The sequence below is a fragment of the Dunckerocampus dactyliophorus genome, chromosome 4 (genome assembly GCF_027744805.1).
Source record: "Dunckerocampus dactyliophorus isolate RoL2022-P2 chromosome 4, RoL_Ddac_1.1, whole genome shotgun sequence".
NCBI lineage: Eukaryota > Metazoa > Chordata > Actinopteri > Syngnathiformes > Syngnathidae > Dunckerocampus > Dunckerocampus dactyliophorus.
Genome location: NC_072822.1, coordinates 21,031,791 through 21,049,789, shown reverse-complemented (window position 1 = coordinate 21,049,789; position 17,999 = coordinate 21,031,791). Strand labels below are relative to the sequence as shown.

The 17,999-nt window shown below is 42.8% G+C and overlaps 1 protein-coding gene across 28 annotated transcripts in view; it reads left to right on the top strand.

The window, feature by feature from the left end:
• The first annotated feature begins 2,271 nt into the window (after positions 1-2,271).
• Positions 2,272-17,999, top strand: part of rimbp2b (RIMS binding protein 2b) — a 140,569-nt gene continuing 124,841 nt past the window's right edge. For 24 of the 28 annotated variants that reach the window (XR_008569921.1, XM_054772085.1, XM_054772084.1 and 21 more), the window contains exons 1-2: positions 2,272-2,314; positions 2,400-2,531. Coding sequence is in view for 24 of the 28 variants with exons in the window: in XM_054772085.1 (XP_054628060.1) it covers positions 2,312-2,314; positions 2,400-2,531 (135 nt within the window). In the remaining 4 variants the exon portion in view is untranslated. Of the gene's footprint in view, positions 2,315-2,349; positions 2,532-11,880; positions 12,067-17,999 lie in introns of those variants that run through there. The other 4 variants (XM_054772089.1, XM_054772087.1, XM_054772086.1 and 1 more) reach the window with 2 other exon arrangements.

The window sequence follows — 17,999 nt, the reverse complement described above, 5'->3', positions numbered from 1 at the left end:
GGATGGATAGTGAGAGAGAAGAGAGGGGAAGACGTACCAGCAGACAGCAATAACTGTAGTAAAAGCAGCTCTCTCTACAGGTATAGATGTTATTACTCCTACGATTACTGTCATTACTATAATAATAATGTAATATCAAATACAGAAACAGTGGTAACAGTAACATTAGTAATATTAAGTATCAAATAAAAAAATGTTTAATTTTTGAGCGTCAACCGCTGATGACATCATAGATTGGCAATGTAACTTCCAGCTGCGGTTGCCATTTTGTTTGCTAGCTTATAGGATGCTACAAGGAAGAGCGTTTTCTAAAAAAAAAATGCATTAAGAATACAGATGGACTCACACAGTGTGATAATAACACGACAAGAGGCGTGCCATGTTGTACGCTAACCGGAGAAAAAATGCCACAAAAAATTGTGGCATACATTTTTGACATTAACCAAAAAAAACATGCTAACCGGGGTAGACGCTAACCAAGGTTCCACTGTAATCCTTTTTGTTGTTTAGATGTAATGCAATTGATTTTATATCAAAGTTGGGTGACACAATTACATTGCATTATATGCTGAGGGTTTAACATTTTGGTCACACAGAGAGGAGATTGAGAGGACCTGGGTTCGAATCTCCATCTCTGTGTGGAGTTTGCATATTCTCCCTTTGCGTGTGTGAGTTTTCTCCTGGTACTCCGGTTTCCTCCCACATTCCAAAAACATGCATGTTAGGTTAATTGGAGACTCTAAATTGTCCATAGGTATGAATGTGAGTGTGAATGGTTGTTTGTTTATATGTGCCCTGCGATTGGCTGGCAATCAGTCCAGGGTGTACCCCGCCTCTCCCCCAAAGTCAGCTGGGATAGGCTCCAGTATACCCCCGCGACCCAAATTAGGATAAGCGGCATAGAAAATGGATAGATGGATAATACTGCAGTTTGTAAACAATATAACATATACTGTAAATATAACAATGTCAGCAATGTAACAACATGAACAACAAAAGTTAAAAAGATAGATAAAATAAACATAGACGATAACTGGTTAGTATCAGTCTCAACAGGCTGGTATAGATCCAATACACACACATATCCTAACGATGATATTGATATTTGGATCGGTCAGCCCACCCGGCCCTTTCTTTTTTCCTATCGTGTTTCCACTTAATTTGTTTTCCTTTCTGTAAGTTTGAACATTTCTAACAAAACCTCTTAGAAAAGTGTACTAATAAAGGTGTACATTTCCCCCGTCTGACATTTGCTGCTATTTGGGTGATTGTGTCTCAAACCCACACTCTAAAGGCATGTGACACACACTTAAGGCAACCTTTTTGTGCCACACATGTACTTCGAATTGAATTAAATAACATATAGTAATTCAAGCAGTGAATATGAGTGTCGTCAATTTTTCATGTCAGGCTTTCCATAGAGTCATACTGATGAACACTAAACAGGAACACTGATGATATGTGGAAGCTGGTTTAATATGTAATAATGTGTGTGTGTGTAATATAATATAATATAATATAATATAATACAATATAATATAATATAATATAATATAATATAATATAATATAATATAATATAATATAATATAATATAATATACTATAATATAATATAATATAATATAATATAATATAATATAATATAATATAATATAATATAATATAATATAATATAATATAGTATGTTTTTTGTTTAATGTACAATGTACAATAGATATTTATTTTGTATGGCTCGAAATAAAGTATGTTTACGGTGCATCAGGCCACTGTATCAAATAAAATAAAGAATACTGCAATACTTACTGTATATATCATAAAATATAATTACATATAAATATAATAAATGTATTATTTTAGATTAAATATATCTTATATAATTATATACAAAATAATATATAATATGTTATATAATTATATATACATATATAATTATATATTACAGAATAATGTATACAAATATTAAATTAATAATAAAATATGTAATGTAATATATTACATATTTCTTTTATTATATTAGAAGAAATATAATATCAGAACATCGTGTAGACTGCAGTACATGTACATGCAGTACAGTACAACACAACACTGGTTTAATATTTAAAGCAATGTAATGTTTAATTTAGCTTTCACTTTTAATGTGTTTTCTCTGCCAGCTGTGCTGTCTTTGCTATCTGTGTGTACCAACAATAATCCAACAACCCTTTATTATGTAACTCTGCTGGATACAGATATTTATAATCTGAAGTTATGACATCATCCGGCACATCAGACCATGACAAGCATTTGGGGAGGCATGCAAACTAGCCTGTCATGGTAGGTTGTTACTTATAACCAGCCGAAAATAGACAGCGTGACTGATGCCAGGCTTCATTTTTACTTCCTTTCTTGTCATTCCAAGGGAACAATGGGGTGTCAGAAGACTTGCAGGGTGGAGAAACTCCTGAAACAGTCTCAGAGGGAGGGTGCTGTGAGCCTGAGACAAAGGTTACCTCCAGCAAAGAGGAGCAGTCGGATGAAAGGCACAGACAAGGTGAGGCGAGTGTGCTGTTAAGCCGTCACTGAATGAGCTTCTAATTCATCCATGTCTGGGCTGGACACGAGCTGCACTTGTTGGTGCCTGCAGCCATAATCTGACCTCATCCTGCAATCCCTGGCTCAACTCTCATTATTCACTCATGGAACCTAGTTCTATTCATTTGTTTGTATTTGTTCATTCAGCTAAACGTACATTATTTCTTGTTTTTGCTTGTACAATACATTTCTTAGCTACTGGATGTTACTGTCAGTATTTTGTCAGTATAAAGTAATCTTTGAACAGTAATGGTTAGGATTTCCGTCTAGGACTGCTTGCAGTGTGGTCATATGTGAGTTGAGTTTTTAAAATTTAACTCTGATTAGGAGGGATTGCAAAGTAAAAAAAAAAAAGAAGCTAAATGATATGCACTTGCAGTGATTTTTGCATTTTTGCTTCATGCAGTTGGGTTTATGAATAGCCTCAATAACATTCTAGCAGTGTTGTCAACGCGAGTGACAAACCTTGCGACTTTTTCTAGTCATTGGAGACTTTTAGAGACTCTGATGCAAAAGCATGTCTAATTCTTAAACATTGATTATATTCTGTGACTGTGGTGAGGTTCATGGCTGGTGAGGCATTGACCCCTTTGGAGTTTTTTGTATGTTAATACAGGTTGCTCAGTAAGATAATAACCAAAGTAGAGGACAATAATTCACTATTTATTTATTTTTATCAACTGAAAAACATTTGTGTTCTTACCTTTTATTTGTACATACAGTGAGTCTTTCCTTCCCCAGGAAAAATCCTGATACAGTCAAATTCATTCATTCATTCAGCAGAGCATAAACATCATGCATTAAAAAACAAAACGCTGGTTTTCCTCTGAGGAAAAGGCACCTTTCAGCTCCCGTACACCCCTACCCTTTCAGGATGTAGCGGTAGTGCAAGTGCCTCCCGTATGACATTTCTTTGTATCCTGTTGTCTGATTAGCAAGAATAATGATGTCACACTTACATTAAAGACATGACATACTGGCAAACCGAAACTATCAGCGGTTAAAAAAAAACAAAAAAACAATAGATTGGACATTGTTAGATTCCAAAAGCTGAATAAAGTTTGATAATGTGGTGTGCTGTCCATAGATGGCCTTGTTGTTTACGTCTTTTATTTAGCTCAGTGCCTGACCATCCATGCTATATGCTGAATACAATAAACATATCTCACCAGGGGAACTGTTGGTGGACTACGGCGGCTATAATTCACAGCAAACAGACTCCACTACAATGTGCTGCCTTACATGAATGATTAGATTAGAAAATGCCAACATCACTGTACACACTGGAGCGGGGATAGCCACCTGCCACCTGTCCGCCTACAATGCACCTCGCAGGCATTGTAGGGGGCATTGTAGGTGGACATATGCTCCGGGCAGCCTCCGCCCGAACAGGCTAATGTGATCGCTATCTAATCATTGTCTAATCATTTATGAAATGCAGTAGATTGCAGTGAAGTTAGATATCAGTGTTAGCCGGCTAGTTATAGCTACTGAAAACCAGCAACTAAAGCATGGTGAATATTTACGTGGAGTAGCAAATGATTGCATATATAATAAAACATGAGTGACGTTACTGTGAAATTCAATAATTATGCGTAATTATTTACATTTATATGTTACTTTCGGTCTCCGCGCTTCCGTCTTCTCAGTGGGTGTTATAGCTCCGCCTTCCACTTTGTTTCAAGTATGGTAGCCTACCACACTCGTTTTCAAGGAGTGTATAGCCCTTAGTACTTACCCTTTACCCCTCGGTTTAAGGAGAATTGGGAGACACTTGATTCTCGTGAACCAAGGGGTAAGGGGTAAAATGGGGATTAAGGGGTAGATTTGGGATTCAGCCTTAATATTTATGCCCTGCCTCACCTGCCTCCCTTGACTGCAGGTCACTGATTTTACTACTAGTCACTACGCTGGCCTCACTGATGCGGTCTTGATCCTTTTCTAGCTCTTTGTCTGTGATGAGTGTTCCATTCCATTCCATTCCATTTTCCTCCGCTTATCCGGGTCCGGGTCGCGGGGGCAGCAGTCTCAGTAGGGAAGCCCAGACTTCCCGGTCCCCGACCACCTCCTCCAGCTCCACCGGGAGGACACCAAGGTGTTCCCAGGCCAGCTGTGAGACATAATCCCTCCAGCGTGTCCTAGGTCTTCCCCGGGGCCTTCTCCCGGCTGGGCATGCCCGAAACACCTCACCAGGGAGGCGTCCAGGAGGCACCCGGACTAGATGCCCGAGCCACCTCAGCTGGCTCCTCTGGATGTGAAGGAGCAGCGGCTCTACTCTGAGCTCCTCCCGGATAACCGAGCTCCTCACCCTGTCTCTTAGGGTGAGTCCCGCGACCCTACGAAGAAAACTCATTTCAGCCGCTTGTATCCGCGATCTTGTTCTTTTGGTCATGACCCAAAGCTCATGACCATTGGTGAGGGTGGGAACATAGATCGAACGGTAAATTGAGAGCTTTGCCTTCCGGCTCAGCTCTCTCTTCACCACGACGGTCCGGTACAGCGATCGCATTACTGCAGACGCTGTGCCGATCCACCTATCGACCTCACGCTCCAACCTTCCCTCACTTGTGAACAAGACCCCGAGATACTTGAACTCCTCCACCTGGGGCAGGACCTCATTCCCAACCCGGAGGGAGCAATCCACCCTTTTCCGGTCACCCTTCTTGAAAAGGGGGACCACCACCCCAGTCTGCCAATCCAGAGGTACTGTTCCCGACTTCCACGCAATGTTGAAGAGACGTGTCAGCCAAGACAGTCCCGCAACATCCAGAGCCTTGAGGAATTCAGGGCGAAACTCGTCCACCCCCGGAGCTTTGCCACTGGGGAGCATTTTGACTACCCCAGATACCTCAGCCACGGTGATGGAACTGTCTGCGTTCGTATCCTCAGTCTCTGCTTCCTCTATGGAAGGTAAGTCAGTGGGATTGAGAAGGGCCTCAAAGTATTCCTTCCACTGCCCAACTATATCCTCAGTCGAGGTCAGCAGGCTCCCGTCCCCACTGTAAGCAGTGTGGACCGGGCACTGCTTCCCCTTTCTGAGGCGCCGGACAGTTTGCCAGAACCTCTTCGAGGCCGACCGAAAGTCGTGTTCCATGGCCTCACCGAACTCCTCCCACACCCGAGTTTTTGCCTTGACCACCGCCGAAGCCGCGTGCCGCTTGGCCTGCCGGTACCCGTCAGCTGCTTCAGGAGTCCCACAAGCCATCCATGCTCGATAGGACTCCTTCTTCAGCTTGACGGCAGCCCTGACCTCTGGTGTCCACCATCAGGTTCGGGGCTTGCCACCACGACTGGCACCGACCACCTTGCGGCCGCAGCTCCGATCAGCTGCCTCAGCAATGGAGGCACTGAATAGAGCCCATTCGGACTCGATATCCTCGTCCTCCCCCGGGATGCAGGAGAAGCTCTGCCGGAGGTGAGAGCTGAAGACTCGACGAACAGGAGACTCTGCCAAACGTTCCCAGCACATCCTGACTACACGTTTGGGTCTCCCGGGTCTGTCCGGCATCCTCCCCCGCCATCTAATCCAACTCATCACCAGGTGGTGATCAGTTGACAGTTCAGCCCCTCTCTTTACCCGTGTGTCCAAAACATGCGGACGCAGGTCTGATGATACGACTACAAAGTCGATCATAGACCTGCGGCCTAGGGTGTCCTGGTGCCATGTGCACTTATGGACATCCTTATGCTGGAACATGGTGTTTGTGATGGACAAACTGTGGTTCGCACAGAAGTCCAACAACATCACACCGCACGGGTTCAGATCGGGGAGGCCGTTCCTCCCAGTCGTGCTGCTCCAGGTCACACTGTCATTGCCCACATGGGCGTTGAAGTCTCCCAGTAAAACGACAGAGTCACCAGTTGGGGTGCTCTCCAGCACCCCTCTGATGGACTCCAAGAAGGCTGGGTACTCTGAACTGCCGTTTGGCGCGTACGCACAAACGACAGTCAGGACCCTTTCCCCAACCCGAAGGCGTAGGGAAATGACCCTTTCGTTCACCGGGGATGACTCCAACACAGAGGCACCGAGCCGGGGGGCTATTAATAAGCCCACACCAGCTCGCCACCTCTCCCCTGCAGCAACTCCAGAGTAGAACAAGGTCCAGCCCCTCTCGAGGAGTTTGGATCCAGAACCCAAACTGTGGGTCGAGGTGAGTCCGACTATATCTAGTCGGAATGTCTCAACCTCCCTCACAAGTTCGGGCTCCTTCCCCGCCAGAGAAGTGACGTTCCATGTCCCAAGAACCAGATTTGGCCGCCGAAGACCAGGTCGCCTAGGTGCCCGCCCTCGACCGCCACCCAAAACGCAATGCACCGGACCCTTATGCTTGCCCCCGCAGGTGGTGGGTCTACGGGGGGGAGATCCCATGTAGCTTCTTCGGGCTGAGCCCGGCCGGGTCCCATGGGTGAAAGCCCGACCACCAAACGCTCGCCTGCGAGCCCCTCCCCCAGGCCTGGCTCCAGGGTGAGTCCCCGGTATCCCACTTCCGGGCGAGGTGCGGTCTCTCCTCGTGTGTTTATTCATACGGGTCTTCTGAATCACTCTTGGTCTGGCCCGTCACCCAGGACCTGTTTGCCTTGGGAAACCCTGCCAGGAGCATATATAGCCCCAGACAACACAGCTCCTAGGATCACTCGGGCACACAAACCCCTCCACCACGGTAAGGTAGTGATTCACGGAGGGGTGTGATGAGTGTATGACGTGCAATTCTCTGCTGAAATGCTAGGGGCGCTGTGTTCCTCTCTGCTTGTTAGCTTCCTTTGTCGCAAGTGAAAAATGGCAATTAAAGAGGGACAGGGAGTTGTAATGGACTTTTACTGCAAATGTTGATCTGAAATCGGAGACGTTTGTGAAGGTGGGCTGTAATGCCCTCTGAACGAGTTGTATACACACGAGAAATTGACAATTATACAATTTAGACAATGACGTCATTTTGCGACTGGTAACTTTTAGGACAGCTAGTAGCTACTTTCCTTACTGCCAGTCAGTCATATACAATAGATCCCCTGCTATACCTTGGGTTGCAATCCAAATGGTAAAAACGGCAAATAACTATATCAGTATTGGGCTTACAAGGCGTGCAGTTACTCAACATCACATCTTGTCATAGCATCTTCCTGCTGGAAAATGTTGAGTGAATTGACTTGTGAGACAGCAGCCTCTGCTGCGTTCATAGCTGCACCACACTTTCCCCCCCTGCAGACAGCGCCATCAAACAACTTTCTATTGAAGTTACCTTTAAAAAATCTACTGTAGTGGTGTGTACTGTATGTGTGTGACTATGTATGCGCATGTGTCTGTGCTTGAAGCTGCTTTGGGGTCTGCGTGGGTGGAAGGGTTGTGTGAGGACAAAAGTTTGCTGCTGTGGTTATGACCGCTTTGGCCACTAATGAAACCTCTTCCATGGCTTGTAAAACCAGGAAGACTTATGACTGCCCCTACTGTGGATCTGAGAGTATGGATGGTACACCCTTTTAGTGAGGGCTGTGTACAGTTTGACATAAAATAAAGTTGTGACGTGTATTTGCCTGAAGAAGGGTTTGAAGTTTTTGTTGATGAAATCCCACAGTATTTGCAGTACTGTTTGACATTCACTTGGAAAAGAGTTCTTCCTCTCCACCATTTCACTGGTTTGAGAGGAGGAGAGCTCTGTTTAAAAAAGAAAATTCTTGGGATGTTAGCTGAAATGTGGTCATTAATTAAAACGATTATTAACTTATTAGTTACTTCTTAAGTTACTTGTTTTCCCTTATTTTCTGAAAAAAATTCTCATATTTTCAAATGCAAATGTTGGGCTAGTGTACATGGTATGCTATATGGATATCAGACATTGCTACTCTTATATTGTGAAATTAACATGCACAGGAGCATGAACAATACTTAAGTGTATAATATTTTATAAGGTGGAGGAGAAGGCAGAGCAAACAATTGCGAGTTGACCAATTGCAACACAGAGCATGTTGGCCAAGAGGAGAAGAATGCAGATTTACCTTCACTATTGTGATTGTAGTATGTTGTGGAGTAGAACTACACTGCATCATACTGAATTGTTAATATTTAGAATAAATCATGGAAATAACATTTGATATAGTGAACTTACAAGATTTATAACTACAGTTAATGTTGTGGTCGGGTGGTGTAAATGATTTATCATGTACCCTCGTTTACTGGGGTTAACTTCTTCCAGACCCAACTGTGATAAGTGAATTTCCATGAAGTAGGATTCCTCATTTATAAACAGAATATTTTTGTAGTTGGGGCATAGAAAACTCATTTATGACCTTTTAAATACGTTGTTTTAACATTATTAGAGCCATCTAGACATGAAATATCACCCCTGTAGTCCCCTTTACACTTGTATTACCCAATATAGTAGACATAATAAGAGTAAATAAGCCATTTAAGGCATAAATGAGACTGTTGTCTGTTGACTGTTGACTATTGTCCCTACACCATGACGCAGCAGTCCGGGCACAGTGAGAGGAAACTACCACTGTAGCTACGGAGCCGAATATCCAACGTCCGAAGCGAAACTAACTTCACCATGGTACACCGCGGACATGTGTGCATGGTGTTACGTTCTTCTTCTTGCGGGTGGAACAAGTCGAGTGGCAAACGAGCTTTGAGGCGCATTACCACACCTACCATATTGGAGTGTGGCTCAAAGTTACGAACGTGATACGGCAACCGGATCGGCCCGATCTCATGGCGGAAGCTGATATTATCCGATCTTCACGGATTGATCGGATCGGGACATCCCTACTATAAATATGTTTCCTAGGGGAGAAGAGTGAGTGGCGGATAGGAAGTGACAGGAAGTGGGTTCAGAGTTGAGTTTAAGATTGCCGTAGTTTACGGCTGCAAGAGTAGCCCGTGTTTATATTAGGGATTGATGTTGTGAAGTAATTCAAACCTGTTGTACCGGTGAGGACGTCTGGTGTGTGTGTGTGCAGTAACAGTACTGACACCTGATGAGCAGTGTAGAATACTACATATCTTCAAGATCATTGAATGCACCTTTTAATTTATATTTGTATTTTACTTAATTTAGCCAGTTTATGCTTCTAAAATGCATAATAAGCCAAAAAAATTGTAACATTTGCTTAAATGTGCATATTTTTGACTAATAATAGGCCATATACAACCAGAAAACAGCATGATTTATTAATTAATACAGGTATCTTTATTTAATATACTTTTGAAAAACCGTGATAGAGTGAAGCCGCAAAATTTTAAACCGCAAAGTGGTGAGGGACAACTGTACTATTAAAATGTAGACATACTGTAGATAATCTTGTATTGGAAAATGAAGATGCATGGGGGCACGCACTAAAAACACAAACATGATCTGGATTGTATATTTTACATCCTGTAATATAGAAGCTGCTTCTCCATGTGAAGCTACACAGAGGTAAATGTCAAAACAGTTCACACCTCCAAACGTGCCTCTGTCAGCTCGGTTGATGCAGGCAAGCCTGCAGCTCCTCTGTTGCCCTTGTACATCCTTTTGACAGCTGTCTGAAAAGGTTTGGCTGCATGTAGACATTGTGGGCATTATTTAAAAAACTGCATAGTTTAAATAATAATAGTAACACAGGACCAAGAACAACAAACACAATGATGCACTCCCATGTGCAATTACTCACACCTATAGTTTTATATGGAGCTATTGTATATATATAATATATATGCAATATACTTTTTTTGTGTATATATTTAGGGATGCTAAAGAGACCCTAAAAGGGTCTTCATGTATCAGTTACTAGTGTTTTGTTGTTCTTGGTGTATTCATTCTCGGGCCGCTTTCTTCTGCTTATCCTATTCAGGGTCATGGCTGAGCTGGAGCCCATCCCAGCGGACTTTGGGTGAAAGTCGGACCAACCCCCAGAATGATAGCCAGTTAATCACAGGGCATACATAGACAAAAAAAGAGTTCACACTCACATTCACACCTATGGATAATTTCCAATTTTCCAATTAACTTGACATGCATGTTTTTGGAAGGCCGTGTAACCTGAGAAAACGCATGCAAGCACAGAGAGAACACTCAAACACAATGCGGCAGATGTGCTAACCACATGTTATACCCAACTGCACTACACTGGCCTTTTGGGGGGCAAGTGCCTTTTGACGAAGTTTCAGAAGTTACTTAAGCTAGCGTAACCTCTGAATTAGGTTGAATTGAATGTGACATTGTGCAGACTGCAAGATGCTGACATCTACAGTATGCTGCTATGCTTGATGTTCCGACTGGGGATGGTGCACCCCTAACGTTCAGGTTGGAGAATTGTCATTGGTGGCAAGCTTTATTTGGCTGTCTCGATCAAGCTCAGGTAATCATGGAGGGTTTAAAAAGCAGCTTTAACTGGAAACATCAGGTATGACCCCTGCTTGGTCCGCCTCCCTTTTTACCCAGCAAGCAGAGGACACTTGACATCAAGCCTGTGTGTTGTTGTGGTGCATCCACTGATAAACGGCCACTGTATGATATAAACTAGATTGCTAAGAAGGTCCCAGGGGTGGGGGAGGGAAGGCTCGTGGTTGCTAGGCATCCACACTAAGGGAAGCATATCTCTTTTGGGCCACTCTCCTTGCTTTTCCCACAACAGTGTGCAGTACTCTTTTCAGCCACGGAGGGCAGCCATGGTGCACTGCTCTACTGCATATTGCCCCACAATAAAAAAAATAGAATAGTCCAAATAATCCCCCTTAATACCCTTCTGCACTTCATTTCCTGATCTGCGATTGGACGGCTTCAACTGTTTGTAAAAGCTGATTGGTTTGTCCCACCATTTGCCCCGTTGCTCACCGTCTATGGACCCTCTGTGGCATGATGACCCTCGACAAGGCCAGGCTTGGGTCCCTGTGTAATCTTGCAATGAAAATCTCCAAAGTTCTGCAGGAAAACAAAAAGAAACCTTACACGACCTTGCTTATCTCAATCATGGCTGCTCATGAGTGGCGGTTAGGTCAGCAGGCAGTGCAATAGAAGAGGGTGGTTTGAAGGATATATTGACCATATTGTATGTGGCTGCTGAGAATAAGACTAAGAATGACCGATTGTGATGAAGCAAGATGAAAGACATCCTGGTGATGGAGTGCTGCTCAGTGCTGCTGCGCACTGCACTGCCTCTGCACCCCTGCGTGCTTGACTCTGTGTGACTAAATGTGTGTGAGAGACAGAGAAAGTGAGAGCGACAGAGAAAGAGAGAGAGAGGGAGAAAGGGGGCGTGTTGATGTGTGTGCTCTGCTGCACAGCCATGCTAGTGTGAGCTGAATGATGCTTGCTGGCTGACTTGCTGCTTCTCCTCTTCCTCTCTCTCTCTCTCTCTCTCCCGGCACTGCCTGGCTGTGCTTCTTACTGCCGTGCACTGATGAACCATTTTATGCTACAGAGCTGCCATACACAACATCTTGCTGCTTGTTTCTCTGCCCTTGGAGCCCAGTGGGAAACACCTGCCATGGCAATGGTCCTTTAAGTGATGCTGCAAAGGTACGGCACCGTCTACTGTCAAGCTGTGTGTTTTTCATAATCAGGGGCTGTGTTTTCCTTGCTCTGCTGCGGAATTGCTGAGCTGCTGCTGGGGGATAAAGATGCTGTGACTCTCAGACTGTTAGATCTCTAAGATGATTGATATTGCTCCTCTGCATGTATATCAGCATATCTTAAAAGATCTCTCAGTCTTTTAGTTTTTTCTGCATGGAGGTTTGCTGAAAAACAGCCAGAGGATGCATATCATTTGCATGCAGTAGGGATTCAGTTCATGCCTGTTTGTGTGCCTTTCTACATATTCAAAATTCTGATGTATTGGGTTTAAATTAATACCCACTAGCGTGCCTAGAATGTTTTTTGGCTGTGGATCATATAACATTTTGGGTTAACGTCCGCTCCGCCTGCCAAGAGCCACTCTCTCTAAAGTGTAAAGAGAAGTTGCATTAATGAATTGGATATATAAATTCTGATTGGCGGTATCAGTGGTGTATACCAGTAGAACATGACTAAATCCAGACATCTCTGATTACTCTTGTTTGTGGGTCACAAAAAGGTGTCCTTGAGTGCTTTGTGTGGATTATAATGTCTTTCTTTAGGTTGGAGATATGCATTAGCGAGAAATGTGTTTCTGAATGTTGTGTCATTAGATTTGTGCACGATCAGCAGTTTGCCTCGAGATATAAAACCCCAGGTGACAGCCAGCAAAGGAGCTGGGTAATAGGAAATAAACAGACACAATATACCATTAGAGAATGTTATTGTTTCTGTGCATGGGTATGCTGGTATGGGTGCTTCTACCATCACTCGTATGAAGAGCTTCCTTAATTTGGGAATAGCAGCTTGGACACATATCTTTAAATATGAGCGTGCAAAGTGATGACAAGCTCCCATTCACACTGTAGCTCCTCCTGCCCACCTTGACAAGCATGCATGCTCATTCATCATCTCTTAGGTTATCCCTGAGCTGCCAGAAAGTGGCTTTTATCTTCACTATGCAAAAGGGACAGACATTCATATTTCTAACTTTCACAGTGAAATGACTTGAATGAGGCACTCTCGTTGTGAAATGTTAAGAAAGAGCGTTAAAGAAGGAATGATACCTTGCCAGTGCCATGAATCAAATCCACAAGTGTTTTTAAATTTTTTTTTAATTAAATTCTTGTTTATCTGTTCATTTTTTAGTGCCAGTAGTGCCAAAAGGTTTGAGTCCTAACATTGTTGAATTTTGGTACTATGTGACATTGACCCACTTGGTTTAGTTAAGTAGAACAACTGGTACCAGCTTTTTTATGTGCGTCAATTATTTTTAACCTAAAATCAAATGTATTTCACCACACATTTGACATTTGCAATGGCTATGTATGTGTTGTGTATGTATTACTTGACATGAGCTATCTGCCCTGACCATTTCTGATGTTAACTTTGCGCTGCAAGGCTAATAACTAAACATGCCCCGAACGATCGACCAACCGATCAGCACCGATTTCCTTAATTTTGGGATAATATCCATTGATCTTATCTACCTCAGCCACTCTCCCCTTTTGCTCTGCCAGACTGACAGCTAGCAATCAAGCTTAGGCTGTAGCTAAAGCTAGCGGAAGCAAAGAGCCAGGCAGTGGCCTGCAGTGTGCATGTGTAACGGATGCCAACTAGTAGGGTTATGATAGTATCATCTTGGTTAAACCTCACTGCCTGACACCTGAAGAAATGTGCAGCACAGTGAATTGACAGCCTGTTTCTTTTAGCACCTGGCTATGGCGACGAACATCTGTGGGGAGCGACGCGCTCACATCCAGAGCGAATTACGAAGCTCCCACGGTTTTGACTGACTTGACTGACAGATTTGGAGGGAATTTTGGGGTATCAAAGTAGTTCAGGGGATAAAAAGCGATGTTGATCGAGTACTCTTGCTAGTACCGGATCTTGCTAGTATTGAAGATGAACTTACATAAATGTTTGTGTAAATTAATGTAAACTTACCTGATATGTTTACTCCGGTGCCAACAATTTCCCATGCTGCTACTTTTTTTCTCTAATTTCTTTTTTAGAAATGTCAAATAGCTCCAGGAAATCTGACAAGGCAAGTAGTATTTTTTTTCTAGCATCCTGTCTGCTCATTGGTCCGTCAATGAAACTCCCGCTGATTGGTCCTCGTCTGGGAGACATGAAAAGTTTAACATTTATCAACTTTCTGGGATCGCGTCGCAAGCCAGCTTGTGCACGATGACATACACAAACATAAAATTTAACACGCACGGATTTCACGTGTCACTTGGCTGGAAAGAGACTTGCAATAATTGCGCAGGTTTCATTGAAAAGTAATGGACAGGAGGCGACATCGCCTCCTGTGTGCGGGGCCCATCAATCAGGTCGCTCGTTCGAGCCCGTCATGTGCAAGTCTGGACTGCAGGAATGACCACTGTTACATATGTAGATTTACTTTATAATAAATGACAACTTTTCAATATGTGTCGAGTGATGGGGTTGAAAAGGTCTTTCAGCGTTTTGTGTCGCTTCTCACCACAAGGCATGTCCGTGCAGAATTAAAAACTCTATTTTCTTCTGAGATGTTTCATTTTTGGGGGGACATATTGATGGTTCATTTACCACGTTGGCGGGGAAGACGTGTCTGTCACGTCTCAACCAAAGCAGGTGGCCAAACACCGGCTTCCCCTCCCTTCCTCGTGTTCAACCAATTACCAGTCAGAAGTCAGCCAGGATGCATTCATGGTCTCTCAGAAAGTCTGATTTTTTGTTAACTCATAACAAAGATGCGCATTTTCCCTACTCGGGTATTAAAAAAATATTCGAGCATTGCGAAGCATCTATGACTTAGATATTTAAATCGTTATTTTATTCTGTTAATTGTGTTATTTTTAACAAAAATTTATTATTGAACAATTCATTTCCCATGTATTATTATTGTTGTAAAACAGACATCAAATTACACAATTGAAGGCAAAAAAAACCTCCCAAAACATATGCGGATTGGTTGGCCCTGCCAACAAGTTGTCCCTTATTTACTTTTGCAGAAGTTGGCAACCCTACCAGTTAATTTCTGGAATTTATTTTATTATTATTGAATATTTTTTGTTGCTGACAAACTTCTGCTCCACACTTCAGCCCAGTAGTTGACAGTAACACACAAATGAGGTAGTTTGCCAACCCACATTAACTCCTAACGAGGAAGAAAGGAGACAAACACCAAGGATGAACAAGGCGGGCCGATGTGTGTGAAAAGAGGGCGGTATTGAAGTTTTATTTAGTGGTATTTATCAGTAATACAGTGAAAATGAGAGGAAATGTGAATTTTTACTTTGCAACTCGATTTCGGTGTGCGCCCCTACATTTTCTGCTTGCGCTGCTAAAATTTTAAGTTAGACGATTAGAGCATTAGAGCATAGAAAACCTGTTTATGACCTTCTAAATATGATTTTTAACATAATTAGATACTTTAGACATGAAATAGCATGCCTGTAGTCACCTTTACACTTGTAATACCCAATATAGTAGACAAATAAGTCTAAATAAACCATTATAAATAAGACTCATACTCGTGTGTGTCACTATAAATGTATTCCCAAGGAGACCTGAAAGAGAGGCGGACTAGAAGTGACGTCGGGGGTTCAGCTTTGCTTGGGTAACGGCTGCAAAAGTAACCCGTGTTTTTATTAGGGATTATTGTGCCTGTTGTGAGATCATTCAAACCTGCAAAAAAAGCCTGTTGTTCCAACAATCAAGCCCAATCCTTGCATGTATCACCGAACATTACAGTAACACTACTGACACCTAGTGAATAGTGTAGAATACTACATTTGATCGTCTTTAAATACGTCTTTAGAATGCCTAAGGTTTGTATTTTAGTTAATCTATGCCATCTGTATGCTTGAAAATGCTTAATGTAGGCAAAAAATACGTAACATATGCTTAAATATGCATATTTTTGTGTGCTGTGTAAATATCGTATGCACATGCTGGTAATGTGTAATCTTTATTTGTTCAAACTGTGAAAGTAAGGTGTATAAATTATATTAGTGAAGGTCACATTCTGCTAGTATGTACATAATTCCCATTTTCACTGGCATTGTTGTAATAGTATGCAAAAGAATGCAATGCAAAAGAATGCATTATGACCTCCTTAGCAGAAAGAGAAGGGCTGAACATGGCGGCTCAGTGGATGTTATAGCTTTGTGTGTGTATGGGTTGTGGTTGAGTGTGGACCTAAGTGACTGAAGCTTGTTCGTAGTAGCAGCTGGAACATTGCTGCTGCTGGCGCCTGAATGTGGCCTGGATAAGGCACGTGACCCACAGTGTGAGGCTTTAGTGATATGAACAGCAGGGCCGGCGTGCGCTGTTACATAACACTATCTTCGCTGTGAAATGGCTCCAGAGATGGCCTCTGTAAGGCTCCGTGACAGCAGAGTGAAAGTGCATTATCATCATTAGCAGCTACGTCACTTGGACAGATTGTTGGCCTGTCCCGTGCATGACAAAGCAAGCAAGGCTTTTCCACTCTCTGTTGTGTCCTGAGGCTATTTTCATGTAAGGGCAGATTTGCTGTGTGCTTTATGTTTGCACTTTGTAAGGCCTCTGCACTCCATCCTCTCCATATACTGCATATTCAAACATGTTTTTTTCAAGCATGCACTCATTGTAAAACGGTGTACATGTTAACAGATTGTAACCCAACATAAATCTCCACGTGTTTGTTTACACCAAGCACGTTTGTCTTGCTCAATCACTCTTCAAGGTTCAAATATAGTGTAAGCTGATCTGATGTGCCAGGTGCTGTCTTGTCCACAGTCAGTCTGATGTGCAGGATAGACTGGTTGCTGACTGTGCCAGAGGTCACCTCAGGGATCTGAATGCATTCATAATTGATTGTTCCTGGAGTTGATTAGGCCTGTTCACTCCCTCAGATGGCCAGCACTGATCGAGTGTGTGAGAGTGATACTAATATTGTACTTGCTTAACTATTCCAGACAGATTTAAATATGTGCTTTACTTAGAACATAAATGTAGAAAAATGTGGAATCTCTCCTTTTGCAGCTATAACAACTTTCAAACCTCCTAAGGAGACTTTCTGCTAGATTTTGGAGTGAGTCTGGGAATTATGTTCCTTGATGTTGGAATATCTGTTTTCGAGCTTATCCCCAATGGTGTTTGATGGGGTTTAGCTCTGTGCTCCAACTAAACCTTTGTACACCTTAATTCAGAGCATCCATCCATTCATTTTCTAGACCGCTTCTCCTCATTAGGGTCGCGGGGGCATTGGCCCATTATCCACAATCCTTATGTGAGACATGAACACATACGTGTTTCTCTTTGTTGTGTGTTCTAAAGATATAAAAACAGATAAAGAGAAACAGCTCGATACTGCACGTAATGGGAAACACTTATTCAGCCTATAAAGCCTTCTGAAAAAAAGCACCAACAACGCTTCATTTACATAGAATGTGACGTGCATATTAACCAAGATACAACAACATTGTTGTTATATACTACCTGGCGTATCGATACCTTGCCACACCACACTGGCTGGCTACTAGCCGGCTAGCGACTAGCTTCACTACACACTCGCCCTCAGGGCATCAGCGCCGCACTGTAAATGCCTCAGACTACTACCAAAAAGGTAAGACTACATATTGGAGCTGCTGCTACTGCTTCTGTGTTTTTATTTTTGAGTTTGGAAAAGTGAATGCGAGCTGTAGGCGTTCCTTTCCATGTTGCTATGTGAAATCAATGCACCCAGGAAGGAAGTTCCGATAATGCTTAAAAGGACCAAAATATGGCTAAATATTGTAAGTATTACAGTTTCTTTCTGTTATCATGAATGTACCTGTTACTACATGGTCACAGCATGCATATAAAACCATAAAACCTTGTTGGAGGTTTTTTCGAGGTGTTTTAATAGTGGTCGCTGTAGGTGGCAT